Source organism: Chiloscyllium plagiosum, unplaced genomic scaffold (genome assembly GCF_037043375.1).
Source record: "Chiloscyllium plagiosum isolate Xiang-an unplaced genomic scaffold, Cpla_swu_hap1 HiC_scaffold_9, whole genome shotgun sequence".
Lineage (NCBI taxonomy): Eukaryota > Metazoa > Chordata > Chondrichthyes > Orectolobiformes > Hemiscylliidae > Chiloscyllium > Chiloscyllium plagiosum.
In genome coordinates, this window is record NW_028270147.1 from 74,155,821 (window position 1) to 74,169,928 (window position 14,108).

General features: G+C 37.7%; 1 protein-coding gene across 3 annotated transcripts in view; it reads left to right on the forward strand.

Moving 5' to 3' along the window:
* The window catches only part of kif14 (kinesin family member 14), a 107,523-nt gene that overhangs the window by 85,137 nt on the left and 8,278 nt on the right, over nucleotides 1–14,108 (forward strand). For 2 of the 3 annotated variants that reach the window (XM_087990805.1, XM_043699739.2), the window contains exons 27-28: nucleotides 2,329–2,451; nucleotides 5,213–5,287. In XM_087990805.1, the coding sequence (XP_087846931.1) occupies nucleotides 2,329–2,451; nucleotides 5,213–5,287 (198 nt within the window). The remainder of the gene's footprint in view (nucleotides 1–2,328; nucleotides 2,452–5,212; nucleotides 5,288–14,108) is intronic. The other variant, XM_043699742.2, reaches the window with a different exon arrangement.

Sequence of the window (14,108 nt, forward strand, 5' to 3'; positions counted from 1 at the left end):
AAGACCAATAAGACCAAAGCCATTGTTTCCACACCCACCATACATTCCGCTCCTGAATATTGATTCTATCTGTTATGTTTGTACTAAGGACTATGCATCAAATTCTTAATCCTTGTCATCTGTTTGTTAATATCACCAAAATAACTTTTAGATGACTAAGATTACTTACAGTGTGGAAACAGGCCCTTCGGCCCAACAAGTCCACACTGACCCGCTGAAGCGCAACCCACCCAGACCCATTCCCCTACATTTACCCCTTCACCTAACACGACGAGCAATTTAGCATGGTCAATTCACCTAACCTGCACATTTTTGGACTTGTGGGAGGAAACCAGAGCACCCGGAGGAAACCCACGCAGACACTGGGATAATGTGCAAACTCCACATAGTTAGTTGCTTGAGGCGGGAATTGACCCAGGTCTCTGACGCTGTGAGGCAGCAGTGCTAACCACTGTGCCACCTTGCCTCTGCATCCATCTCATTATTTTATGTATATTGGTTTGTGACTTTTTTAGTCTGCTTTAACAGTCTGTCATGTTCCACTCTATTAAAACCCAAACTTATTCGAGATCTGTTTATCCCAGTCAAGTTTTAAAACACGTCCTTGTCCCTCAAGATTTTCAATTTAAAATCCTAATATCAATTCTCTCCCATATTTTCATGGGAACAGGAGTTGGCTATTCAGGCTCCTGTCTTTTTTACCCAGTATTCAGTCCTCAATTGTACTGTACCTATATTCTATTTTCCTACTACTGCTCCATAACTTTTGATGTCTTTTCCTAGTGTCCTAAAAGTGTTATCAATTTTACTGTGGAAATTCTAGAGCCCCAGATTTTCACTAACCTTGGAAAAAATGCTTTGTGATTTTTCTTCAAATGTCTATTTTACTTTTTAGATTACATATATTTGTTGTAAATTCCCAACTTCTGGAATTAATTTATCTATATCTGTCTATTCCTTCTCTACATAGTATTAATGACACAGTCTTTCACTGCCTTGGCCATATGCTACCATTGGCTCCTAAATCCTGGACTCAGTCTGCTTTTCTCCTTTGAAAACTTTTTGATTGAGTTTTTGATGAAATTCGTCAACAACCTGCTATCCATTCTTTTTTCTGCTTTATCTCTTTTGCCCAGGCCATGATAATTGGTTAGAGTATGAAATTGGAACTTCTGATTGAAAGTTGAATGACTGGAGAGAGACACAAACAAATGGTGATTGACAGTATAGAAAGGTGTTGTCCATTTGCTGTCTAGATGTCTTGAATTCAAGATGTGACCATATTTATATATCTTGCAGCATGGAATCTGACAAAGGTGAATTGTTTCTGCTGCTGTAATCAAAAGCTGATAGTAATACTGGACGAAAAGAGCCCAGAATGAAACATGTCTTGACAGATCAGAGGTTTTATTTCTATAGTTTTGTTACCATGATGATTAATTATTGAAATGTACAAAATAAGGCTGCCAAGTTGTTTAAATACAAAAACTCAAATTTATTAAACAAAAGAAAAAAAATTACATATATGTAAATCAAATTGAAACGTTCTTGTCATAAGCAGTAACAACAAAATTCAACCCTTATCCCAGGAAAACCTTTTTCGAATAATTAATCCCAGAAAAATATCACTCCAATTTTAACTCTTAATTTCTTTCTTAACTAACTTTTCCAGTTTTCATTCTTGGATTCCTGAAACAGTTTTAAGACTTCTTTACAGATCTAGTGGCCTGAACCACCACCTATTTCTGATAGCTGAAATTTGTTTTTAGTTCTGAATGCTTGAAAGTTCTGTACAACTCACTTAGCTTGGAGATTTCACAAACTATCCTTCCCTATTTATGAGGGTGAAACTGCTGTCCTGAACTGAAGATTTATTCTTCTGCTGGAATGAAAGTGAAACCTGATTCCTCTGAACAGAATTCAGACTAAACTAAGTGACCTTTGACCATTTGTTTTTCTGCAGATCATAAACTCAGTAATTTAAGCACTTTATAAATTAACTTTACAGATTTCTTGCTGGGCATTTTCTTAGAATTTGCTTAGAAATTCTGTGTGTTTGCTTAGAAATTCTGTATGTAGGTCACTTTTTCAAATAACCTTTTCTGACCTTTCTAAAATAGAAAGCTACCATCAAAGAACTGAAACCTAATCCCATCTGCCTCTATTTTAAACATTTAAATTCCTAAATGATAATATATTACATACTTTGGATCATACTGTTTCCAAACCAAATCACATTACTCAAAATCTACACATCTAACTTAAATAAAAAAACTTCCCTTTTTACTTTGGTACTAAACTTGAATTATGCTCCAAATGTCTTCACAGAGGAGTGTTATGACCTGCCTTTTTGAAGGAGTAGAATCTGGAATGGAAGGTCTTTTGGATGCTGGTCTAAAAAATATCAAGGACCATCAGAAGTTGTTGCAAAGACCATCATCAAAGTTGGAGGTAATCTGACTGTTTGAAATTCATCATATGGTATGTTAAATTTGCAATACCTAATTGATTGGATTGAGTAATGGGTATAATTTTATTTAAAGCAATTTGCTTTTCTTTGCATAACTAATTTTGAAATCAAAATTAATCATGAGTTCTGGTATTTTTCTCCCAGATTCTGTGATAATCAGTACAATAATATATAGATAATTATATACTGTAAAGATACTCATAATATCTTTGAATATGTTCATTTATCCTGCATGCCACATCCTTATCTAAGCTTGAAAATGAATGGGAGAATCCAAAGGTTGTCTTGAATCACAGCTTTTGAGAAATTTCAAACCATTGTTCATCACTCGCAACTGGCCTGTTTAAGTTATCAAGTTATCCTTCACAAGATAGGAATGTGAAAAAAGACAAAAATTTGTCATTACTTTATTAAAACATAGGATCGCTGAAAAAGGTGGTGATCCATTTAGGACTGAGAAGAGGAAAAATTACTTCTCTCAAAGAAATGTGAATCTTTGGAATTCTTTACCTGGAGGGTTGCATATGCTCCATAATTTAATACATTCAAAGCTGAGAGGAAAGATTTTCGACCTCTCAGGGAACCAAGGGTTATGAAAAGAGCAGTGTCGGGGGAGTGGAGTTGAAGTTCAAGATGAACCATGACTGTATTGAATGGCGGAGCAGGCATGAAGGCCCATATGGGCTACTGCTGCTCTTATTTCTTGTGTTCTTCATAAATTGAACTATCTTATTTGCAAAATGCATTATTGCACTAACCATGCCATAAAATCTTTAACACTGCCAGCACTTTTTCTGCTGTATTCCTCAAATACTATTGAGTTGTTAGTGATGATGTTAATATGAAGTAATTTTTAAAAATCATTTTAGGAAGACAGGAGTTTTAATAAATTAATTTAATTGTTCAAATGTTTATCATGATATGGACCAAGAGACCTATACTACATCTGAAGTCATGACTTGTGTTTCAAAATATTTATACATACAGGTTCAAATATTTGAGGTTGTTGATTTGTTGCAGTATGACAACTAGCCTCATCTGTTCTGAAAAAAAAAGGGTCTCTGGACCCTAAAAACTAACTCTGCTTTCTGTCCACAGATCCTGCCAGATCTACTGAGTCTTTCCCGCAATTTCTGTTTTCTTTGATTTCCAACGTCTGCAGTTGTTTGATTTTCTTGTCATTTCATCACTTTCCGCTTCTACAACTGCTGGCTGTATGTAAAAGATTAACAAAATGAAAGTGTTTATGCCTCCCAAAGATAGATTTAATTTAGCAAAAGTTGTTGTTTATCACCCTAAATGTATAGCATCGTGAGGTTAATAAAAGATTGCAAGTGACGAGAAATATCATTCCATTTGTCAATAGGTTAATGCTCTCATTCACCAGTAGGTAGTGTACATAGCCTTGAAGCAACTGTTTTGTTGCATGGCAACACTGATTTTTTTCTCTTGGTAAATACAGAATAGTGAGTGTGAGAGCTTTGAAGAAATTATTGTATGTTAATGGAGTTAAATGCAAGATGATTTGCATTAAAGGCTTTGTTTATTTAGTGCTGTAATATTACCTTATAGCATTGATTCAGGTAATAAGTGAATTCACTCATCACCTGAGGTAGTTAATTAACCTCTGTGCCATTCATTCAAGTTGATAAACCAGCAGATTTAGGCAGAAGACATTTTAGGAGCATAAAAAAAAACTTCCTTTATGTAGAATGTCCATTAATTTGCAAGTATTGTCCTTGTCATCCAAGGCCCCTTCTAGATGATTGCAAGATGACATCACTTGGACAGAACCTGTTGCAAGGATGACAACACCTTTCCCTTAGTGAAACTTTCTCACGTAGTTAAAGTTTCTTCCTCACCAAATCCTACCTCGTTCTCTTCCCCACTTCCTTCTAAGATAATTTCAGGGGAGCTCTTTCAAGTAACTTACAGCTACACTTTGGACTAATTAGTCATTGGACCTGTGTTTCTCACCATTCTTCTGTTACTGAGTTGTTCAGTTACTCAGTATCTTTTAATATCCTTATCCCCAGCTTAAGCTTTCTTGGGGAAAGGACCATCTTCTATAGCTGTAGTCATCTATATAATTGTTATGAAATATCTTTACTCATTATTAACATGATTCATTCAAGATAAAATGAATAAACCTTAACATATTTCACAGACACAGAGCATTAATTTACAGTTCCCATGAACCATTTCTTGCTGAACTTCATCTATCAGCAATACTTCTTTTTCTCATTCATTTATTCATCTAGCCTATCTTTAAATAAATCAGTGCTATTTGCTCCAATAACTCCTTGTCATAGTGCATTCCACATTCTTGCCACACTTTTGAGTAAATGTTTCTTTTGAATTCTCTCTCTATTGGATGTGTTTGTGGCTATGTATATTTCCGACCCCTCGTCTTGCACTCACAAGTAAAAACATTTTCTTAATCATCCCTCTTTCTCCCCTCTGCATGTTTTTAAGAGAGAGCTCCAATTTGTTCAGTCTGTCGTGATACACAGTTCCGATATCATCCAAACAAATGTTTTTGCATGTTTTCCAACGTCTCTTCCTTTAGAATATGACGACCAGAGCTGTACACCCTAACCATAGTGTAGCAATCAATTTTCAACCCAGGAAATGTTCGAGTTCCACACCATATTAAGAGCAGACAGTTATTTGTATATACATATATATGATATGTGCAGATTTTGTATAATAAGTACAGCAATTTTTTTTTTAACGTTTGAGGTATTTGAGAAATTAAAGAAGTGGAGCATGGCATTGTCGGTGTCAATACAAAACTATCTCATGGAACTTAAAAAGGTGAGGGATATTAAAGATTTGCATTCATTGTAATGTTAAACTTTTATGACTGACACTTCTGTTACCTATATGGCCCAAAAGAATAAATTGAGTGGTGAACAGAAGTATGTAAGTACTGTTTATTTTGTGCATGAAAATGTTTGTCCTACCTCAACAGAGAGCAGCATTTCATAGAAATAAAATAGAAAATGTTTGAGTCAGGAATGTTTGTTTTTGAATGTGTGTAACATCTCGAGCCTCAGTTTATTACAGTAACCTATCTTTTAAAATTGTAATTCTGGAAAGTATTGCATCACTTTATTTCTGTGCTTCCTTTTTGTCATTAGCGTTGGTAGGTGTTCTGATTTAATACCAAGTTGCATCCTATAATGCCTTGTTAGCAAAGTTTTAATTTTATGATGGATGCCACCTGGAAGCAATGTTCATGAACAGATAAAGATGGACAATAGCTATTGTACATAGCTATTACATTAGGTATTTTCAATTTTTCAAATATGCGCGTTAAGTGGAAGGTTGCTGAATATGGTTTGTAGGTGCAATTTGAGAATATGTCCTGAGCTTTGCTGACAATAACTTGGTAAAATATATAAACAAGAGACCAAGTATTAATATTTGTGGAGTTTTTATTAAATCCACTGTCAACATCCACACATTTCTTGCTTTTCAGTAAGAACAAATAACAAAAGTATTTTAATGTCAGAGAAAATGAAAGGGCTTGTTATTTTAATTGTCTTGTTATTTTGTGATAATCATTTTGGTATAATATTAATCCTTCCTGTACAGAATGTCTCTCACTTAAAAATTGCTCTGCAAAATCAAGAATTGCTGCTGTAGTCTATGCATGGAAAAATAAGTATGATTTAATGTTACTATTTCAAATGGGTATCTTGAAAATCAGAGCCATTTGTAGCTTGTGTTAACATGCTTTAAATGTATTCATCTGTGGTTATTGTTTTATTGGTAAGTTTTATGTCCAGTGAGACCTCTCTTTTACATCTGTTGAAATCTTTAATGGGAGTTATAATCTTTAATTGAAAGATTGAAAATAGGTTGATTTGTGCTTAGTTTAAATGGCTGCATTTTCAAAGCAAAACTGAATTGCTGTCTAACACCTAATAATTCAGACATTACCTGGGTCTCTGAGTTAACAGTCCAGTAATAATATCACTAGGCCATCGCCGACCCCCTAAGAGAGTTCCCATTGTGTGCTGAACTCGCTGAACAGCTATGGAAACACATTTTATTTTATTATGTTTGCTATTTCCAAGATAAAGAATCTTAAAAATGGTTTGGCTTTCTGTTCTGAAATTTAATGATATAGCCAAATAGGATTAGGTCAGATTGGGATATCTGGTCGGCATGGATGAGTTGGATTGAAGGGTCTGTTTCCATGCTGTATAACTCTGTGACTCTGTGATCATGATAGTGATGTGAAGACATTGGCTGAAGTCAGGTTTGAAGACATGGTGAACCTGTAGTTTTATGGTCACTTTATGCCTAGGCTTTACTACAAATGGGTTTTTCAGTGAGATACTGGTTGTTTCCAAATAGAATTGACACATTGCGAATCATTTCTTTCAGATAAACAATAACGAAATGGCGAACAAAGTGCTCCATTACTCCAGAGGTTTTCTGCAAGTGATATTCCACTAGTACTGCTTCATTACTGGATCTATTTCCAGTGTTCAAATATGCATGTGTCAATGCCACTGTTAAAAAGAAAGACTGACTTGCATTTATATAGCATTTTCATGACCATGCACCTTCCCAAAGTGCGTTACAAATAATGAAGTACTTCTGACATACACTCACTGTTGTAATTTAGGCAATGGGACAACCAAATTAGGCATTGCAAATCTGCTCAAACAGGAATGTGATAACAATGAGGTAATCTGTTTTTTGTGATGTTTGTTGAAGATTAAACATTGACCAACTCCTTTTGCTTTTATTTGAAAGTACTGTGGGATATTTTGCATTCACCTGAAAGAATAGATGGAGTCCCAAATTTATACATAAGAGAGATGCAGTGTTCTGATTAATACAGTACTCACTGAGAACTGTACTGCACTCAGCATTAAGATTTGTGCTCATGTTCTAGAGCAGCTCTTGAAGCCACAATCTTCTGACTTTGGCAAGAGTGCAGACAATGAGCTGTGGCTAATACTACAGTATGTGCACTTTCCAACAAAGGAAATAAAATGTATAGTGTCACTGCAACTGTAGTTTGTAGTCAAAATTACTTTCTCAATCTTCAGATATTGAAGGAATTTTTATCTACAGAAAAATAAATGGGGTTTTATAGTGTTGTCAGTTCAGGGTCAGTGCAAAATTCATCTTCTTTACTGTGTAGAGGAATAGTTTCATAAGCTGGACTTGCTGCTGTTGTCAGGCAGAGTGGGGATGTTGAGAATGAAAAAACGATATCTAATAAAAGCAAAATATTGCAGATGGTGGAAATCTGAAACACAGACAATGCTGGAGAAATTCAGCAGGTTAGCAGTATCTGTGGAAAGAAAAACAGGGTTAACATCTGACTTCTTTTCAGTATGGAAGAAGAATCATGCTGATTTGAAATGTTAACTCTTATTTCTCTGTCCAAGAATGTCATCTAACCTTTAGTTAGTATAATGACACAAAAGCTTATTTGTTGATGTTAGTTTTTTTGAGGTTATTGATTTTGGATTTACTTTCCATTTCACATTGCCATTAGGATTTTTTAAAAAGAAGTAATTAAGAAATTTTACAATTTATGTGCTATTTGCCAGTTGTTACACTGCTTTATGCCTGTGATGTCTGGGGAGGATCACCATTTTAAGTTTAGATAGAATTGAATGTGGACAATTTACCTTCATCCAAGGTGGAGTCTGGGGTCAGATACCTCTTTTTAGTTTCTGTACAGACTGGGACCAACAAAGTTTTTGGACTTACTGCTGGACAGTCATTTAAAATGCAAATTGCTCCTTTTATGACTTAACATTGAAGAAACATTAGGGTGCAATTAGCTCTTATTACTGTCTGGAACATAAACAGAAATCGCTGGAGTAACTCAGCAGGACTGTCAGCATCTGTGGGAAGAAAGCAGAGTTAATGTTTTGAGTCCAGTGACTGTTCATCAGAACTGTTCTAATAAAGAGTCACTGGACTCAATGTTGACTCTTGCTTTCTTCCTGCAGATGCTGCCTGACCTGTAAGTTTTTCCAGCAATGTTTATTTTTGTTTCAGATCTCCAACATCAGAAGTTTGTTGTACCTCAGTCTCTGTAAGCATTCAGACAGTAATACAAAACAATCATTCCCTGCAATATGTGGTATCTGCAAACTTGAAATTTCAGAAAAAGGGTTGAGATGGAAGCCATTTTATCCCAATAAGGTGCAAACAGTTATAATTCATTCTTTCTGTGGAAAAATTGTTTTGCCATTAATCCATTGTGTTGGCAATGGAAAACAACAAACTGTTGTCACATGATGGAAACTGGCTTGTGTTAGGAAATGCTTTATTAATCCTAACAACAATCCAGAGTGTCAGAGAGGGTATGAGTAAAAGGATCCTGCTGAAAATATCCACAACAGAAAAGTGGAGCTAATTTGCCTGTCTTGCATTATTGATTTTTTTTAATTACAGGGTGCTCAACCAAATTGACTTTAAAAAAAACAAACTTGCTGTTCCTTGGAGTGAATCATTGAGTTAAACACCAGAAACCTCCAACCTTCATTTTCTATAGTGAGCTGAAAGGAGATTTATCTGGACTGCAACATTTCTAATGACCACCTTGAAGAGCTAAAGTAAAAGTAATCTCTCCATCTTTTCCAAAGATCTCAGTGCATGTTGCCTTTCTTTGTTGTAATCATCTTATGTTGGCATGTCTGTGTGAATGAGGAGTTTATTACATTACATTCTGGGTCTTGTGCAAGTACCCTTCTAACCTAAACCTAAAAGACAGCCTGTTTATATCTCTTCTTAAAAATCTTTCCCTTGCAACATTAACATTTAAAATAGCAATTTACTCCTTCGTATTGTTTAACTTACAATTTGGGTCAAATAAAATATTGCGATCCCAGTTGGTGGTACTACTGGACAAGTTCAATCACAAAATGAAACCCAGTTTAGAGTCACAGAGTCATAAAGATGTACAGCATGGAAACAGACCCTTCAGTCCAACTCGTCCATGCTGACCAGATATCCCAACCCAATCTAGTCCCACCTGCCAGCACCTGGCCCATATCCGTCCAAACCCTTCTATTCATATACCCATCCAGATACATTCTACTAGCCTCCACCATTTCCTCTGGCAGCTCATTCCATAAATGTACCACCCTCTGAGTGGAAAAGTTGCCTCTTGGATCTCTTTTATATCTTTCCCCTCTCACCCTAAACCTATGCCCTCTAGTTCTGGACTCCCTCACCCCAGAGAAAAGACTTTGTCTATTTATCCTATCCATGCCCCTCATGAATCTATAAACCTCTATAAAGGTCACCCCTCAGCCTCTGACACTCCAGGGAAAACAGCCCTAGCCTACTCAACCTCTCCCTATAGCTCAAAACCTCCAACCCTGGAAACATCCTTATAAATCTTTTCTGAACCCTTTCAACCTTCACAACATATTTCCGATAGGAAGGAGATCAGAATTGCACGCAATATTCCAACAGTGGCCTTACCAATGTCCTGTACAGCCCCAACATGTACTCCGTACTCTGACCAATAAAGGAAAGCATACCAAACACCGCCTTCACAATCCTATCTACCTGCTACTCCACTTTCAAGGAGCTATGAACCTCACTCCAAGATCTCTTTGTTCAGCAACACTCCCCAGGACCTTACCATTAAGTCTATAAGTCCTACCAAGATTTGCTTTCCCAAAATGCAGTACCTCATATTTATCTAAATTAAACTCCATGTGCCACTTCTCAGCCCATTGGCCCATCTGATCAAAATCCCATTGTAATCTGAGGTAATCTTCTTCGCGGTCCACTACACCTCCAATTTTGGTGTCATCTGCAAACTTACTAACTATACATTCCAAATCATTTATATAAATGATGAAAAGTAATGGACCCAGCACCGATCCTTGTGGCACTCCACTGGTCACAGGCCTCCAGCCTGAAAAACAACCCTCCATTACCACCCTCTGTCTTCTACCTTTGAGCTAGTTCTGTATCCAAATGGCTAGTTCTCCCTGTATTCCATGAGATCTGACCTTACTCATCAGTCTCCCATAGGAACACCTTACTGACCCATATAGATCACATCTACCGCTTGGCCCTCATCAATCTTCTTTGTTACTACTTCAAAAAACTCAATCAAGTTTGTGAGACATGATTTCCCACGCATAAAGCCATGTTGACTATCCCTAATCAGTCCTTGCCTTTCCTAATACATGTATATCCTGTCCCTCAGGATTCCCTCCAACAACTTGCCCACCACTGACGTCAGGCTCACTGGTCTATAGTTCCCTGGCTTGTCCTTACCACCCTTCTTAAACAGTGGCACCATATTAGCCAACTTCCAGTCTTCTGGCACTTTACCTGTGACTATTGATGATACAAATATCTCAGCAAAAGGCCCAGCAATCACTTCCCTAGCTTCCCAGTACACCTGATCAGCTCCTGGGGATTTATCCACTTTTGTGTTTCAAGACACTTCCACCTCTGTAATATGGACATTTTTCAGGATGTCACCATCTATTTCCCTACATTCTATATCTTCCTGTCCTTTTCCACAGCAAACACTGATGCAAAATATTCGTTTAGTATCTCCCCCATCTCCTGCAGCTCCACACAACGGCCATCTTGCTGATCTTTGAGGGGTCCTATTCTCTCCCTTGTTACCCTTTTATCCTTTAAAGTATTTCTAAAAACCCTTTGGATTCTCCTTAACTCTATTTGCCAAAGCTATCTCATGTCCCCTTTTTGCCCTCCTGATTTCCCTCTTAAGTATACTCCTACTGCCTTTATACTCTTCTAAGGATTCACTCGATCTATCCTGTCTATACCTGACATCTGCTTCCTTTTTCTTAACCAAACCCTCAATTTCTTAGTCATCCAGCATTCCCTATACCTACCAGCCTTTCCTTTCACCCTAACAGGAATATACTTTGTCTGGATTCTCGTTACCTCATTCCTGAAGGCTTCCCATTTTCTAGCTGCCCTTTTGCCTGTGAACATCTGCACCCAATCAGCTTTTGAAAGTTCTTGCCTAATACTGTCAAAATTGGCCTTTCTCCAATTTAGAACTTCAACTTGTAGATCTGGTGTATCTTTTTCCATCACTATTTTAAAACTAATAGATTTATGGTTGCTGGCCCCAAAGTGCTCCCCCACTGACACCTCAGTCACCTGCCCTGCCTTATTTCCCAAGAGTAGGTCAAGTTTTGCACCTTCTCTAGTAGGTACATCCACATACTGAATCAGAATATTTTCTTGTGCACACTTAACAAATTCCTCTCCACCTAAACCCTTAACACAATGGCAGTCCCAGTCGATGTTTGGAAAGTTAAAATCCCCTACCATAACCACCTATTATTTGTACAGATAACTGAGATCTCCTTACAAATTGGTTTCTCAATTTCCCTCTAACTATTAGGGGTCTATAATACAATCCCAATAAGGTGATCATCCCTTTCTTATTTCTCAGTTCCACCCAAATAACTTCCCTGGGTGTATTTCTGTGAATACCCTCCCTCAGTACAGCTATACTGCTATCCCTTATCAAAAAAGCCATTCCCCCTCTTCTCTTGCCTCCCTTTCTGTCCTTCCTGTAGCATTTGATCCTGGAACATTAAGCTGCCAGTCCTGTCCATCTCTGAGCCACATTTCTGTAATTGCTATGATATCCTAGTCCTATGTTCCTAACCATGCCCTGAGTTCATCTGCCTTCCCTGTTAGACCTCTTGCATTGAAATAAATGCAGTTTAATTTATCAGTCCTACCTTGCTCTCTGCTTTATCCCTGCCTGCCCTGACTGTTTCACTCACCTTTGTTCTCAACTGTACAAGTCTCAGATTGATCTCTTTCCTCACGATCCCCTTGGTCGCTCCCTCCCACCTTACTAGTACCACGGTGGCACAGTGGTTAGCACTGCTGCCTCACAGCGCCAGAGGCCCGGGTTCAGTTCCCGACTCAAGCAACTGTCTGTGTGGAGTTTGCATGTTCTCCCAGTGTCTGCGTGGGTTTTCTCTGGGTGCTCTGGTTTCCTCCCACAATCCAAAAATGTGTAGGTTAGGTGAATTGGCCATGTTAAATTGCCCGTAGTGTTAGGTGAAGGGATAAATGTAGGGGAATGGGTCTGGGTGGGTTGCGCTTCGGCAGGTCGGTGTGGACTTGTTGGGCCGAAGGGCCTGTTTCCACGCTGTAAGTATCTAAAAATATCCTCCTGAGCAGCTCAAGCAAATCTCCCTGCCAGTATGTTTAATCCCCTTCCAATTTGGGTGCAATCTGTCCTCCTTGTGCAGGTCACTTCTACCCCAAAAGTGGTTCCAGTGATCCAAAAATGTGAATCCTTCTCCTGTACACCAGCTCCTCAGCCATGCATTCATCTGCTCTATCCTCCTATTCCTGCTCTTACTAGCTCGTAGCACCGGGAGTAATTAATAGATCACTTTTTTTTGGTTTCGTTAGTTCAACTGATGGTTAGTCACTGAAACATATTTATACGAGGCTACATATTTGCTTTAAAAATGTAGATTTATCACATGAAAGCAGAAGTATTTTAAAAGGTCATGCTATCCAAACATGGAAAGTTATTAGAAAGAGCTTATAACACACAGCAAAGTGAAGTTTTGATGTGTTTGCTGACAGTATCCATTACACAGTCTCAAGTCCTAAGAGATTACACCACTATCTCATACCTTGAGGTTCTACTTGACTGACCCCGTACAGTTTTTTGGCTGTGGATGGTGAAGCCAATTTGATGAGTCCTTTTGAAATATGGGAAGATGACATGAACTTTTCCACAAATCTGGGAGTTTAAGCTTTTCCAATTCTAATAACCTGCAGATTTCTATGCAAACTCTTAGATTGAACGCTTTATCTACTAAATACTTCTGAGTGATGTACTTCTCTGAAGTACCCTGGTAGAGAAATGAAACTTGTTTCTGAGCTCAGCCCTCATCCTTGGTTCTTCTGAACTGAAAACAAAATTGATGACCTTCAAATATTTATGATTTGGTGACATCAGTGTTGGACTGTGGTGTACAAAGTTAAAAATCACACAACACGTTATAGTCCAACAGGTTTATTTGGAATCACTAGCTTTCAGAGCGCTGCTCCTTCATCAGGTGATTGTAGCAAAAGTTTCCAGTGTGATATAACTGAAATTATATATTGAAAAATACCTGGATTGTTTAAGTGTGTCATCTTTTAGAATGACCATGTTGGTATCAGTTCTTTCATATGTAAATCGCAAAACGTTTTTAAAAAAAGTTACATTCTCAAGTGCATTTTAACAATTGGTGTCATGTCAGCCTAGATAAGGTATTGAAGGTGTTAACTCCGTGAGGATGTCGGTGCCACAATGGTCAGACTGATTCTAATCTAAAAAGTGAATTTTCAGAATTTTACATGGATTCATGCAGTTTTTGAGCAAATTAAAATGTTATTCTGCAAATAAAAATTCACCCCACAAACCTATGTTATGTCTGCATGTGGATGTGTGTGTGGTGTGGTGGGGGGGCTTAGGAGTGTCTCTGAGAGGGTGTGTGTTTGAGTGTATGTGTGAGCGTGTGAGAGAGGGTCTGTGTCTGTGTCCGTCTGTGTGTGTATATAGTGCAATGGGGTCACCTGTAGTGTGACATGAACCCTTGGCTATTGATCGCCAAGTTCGGTA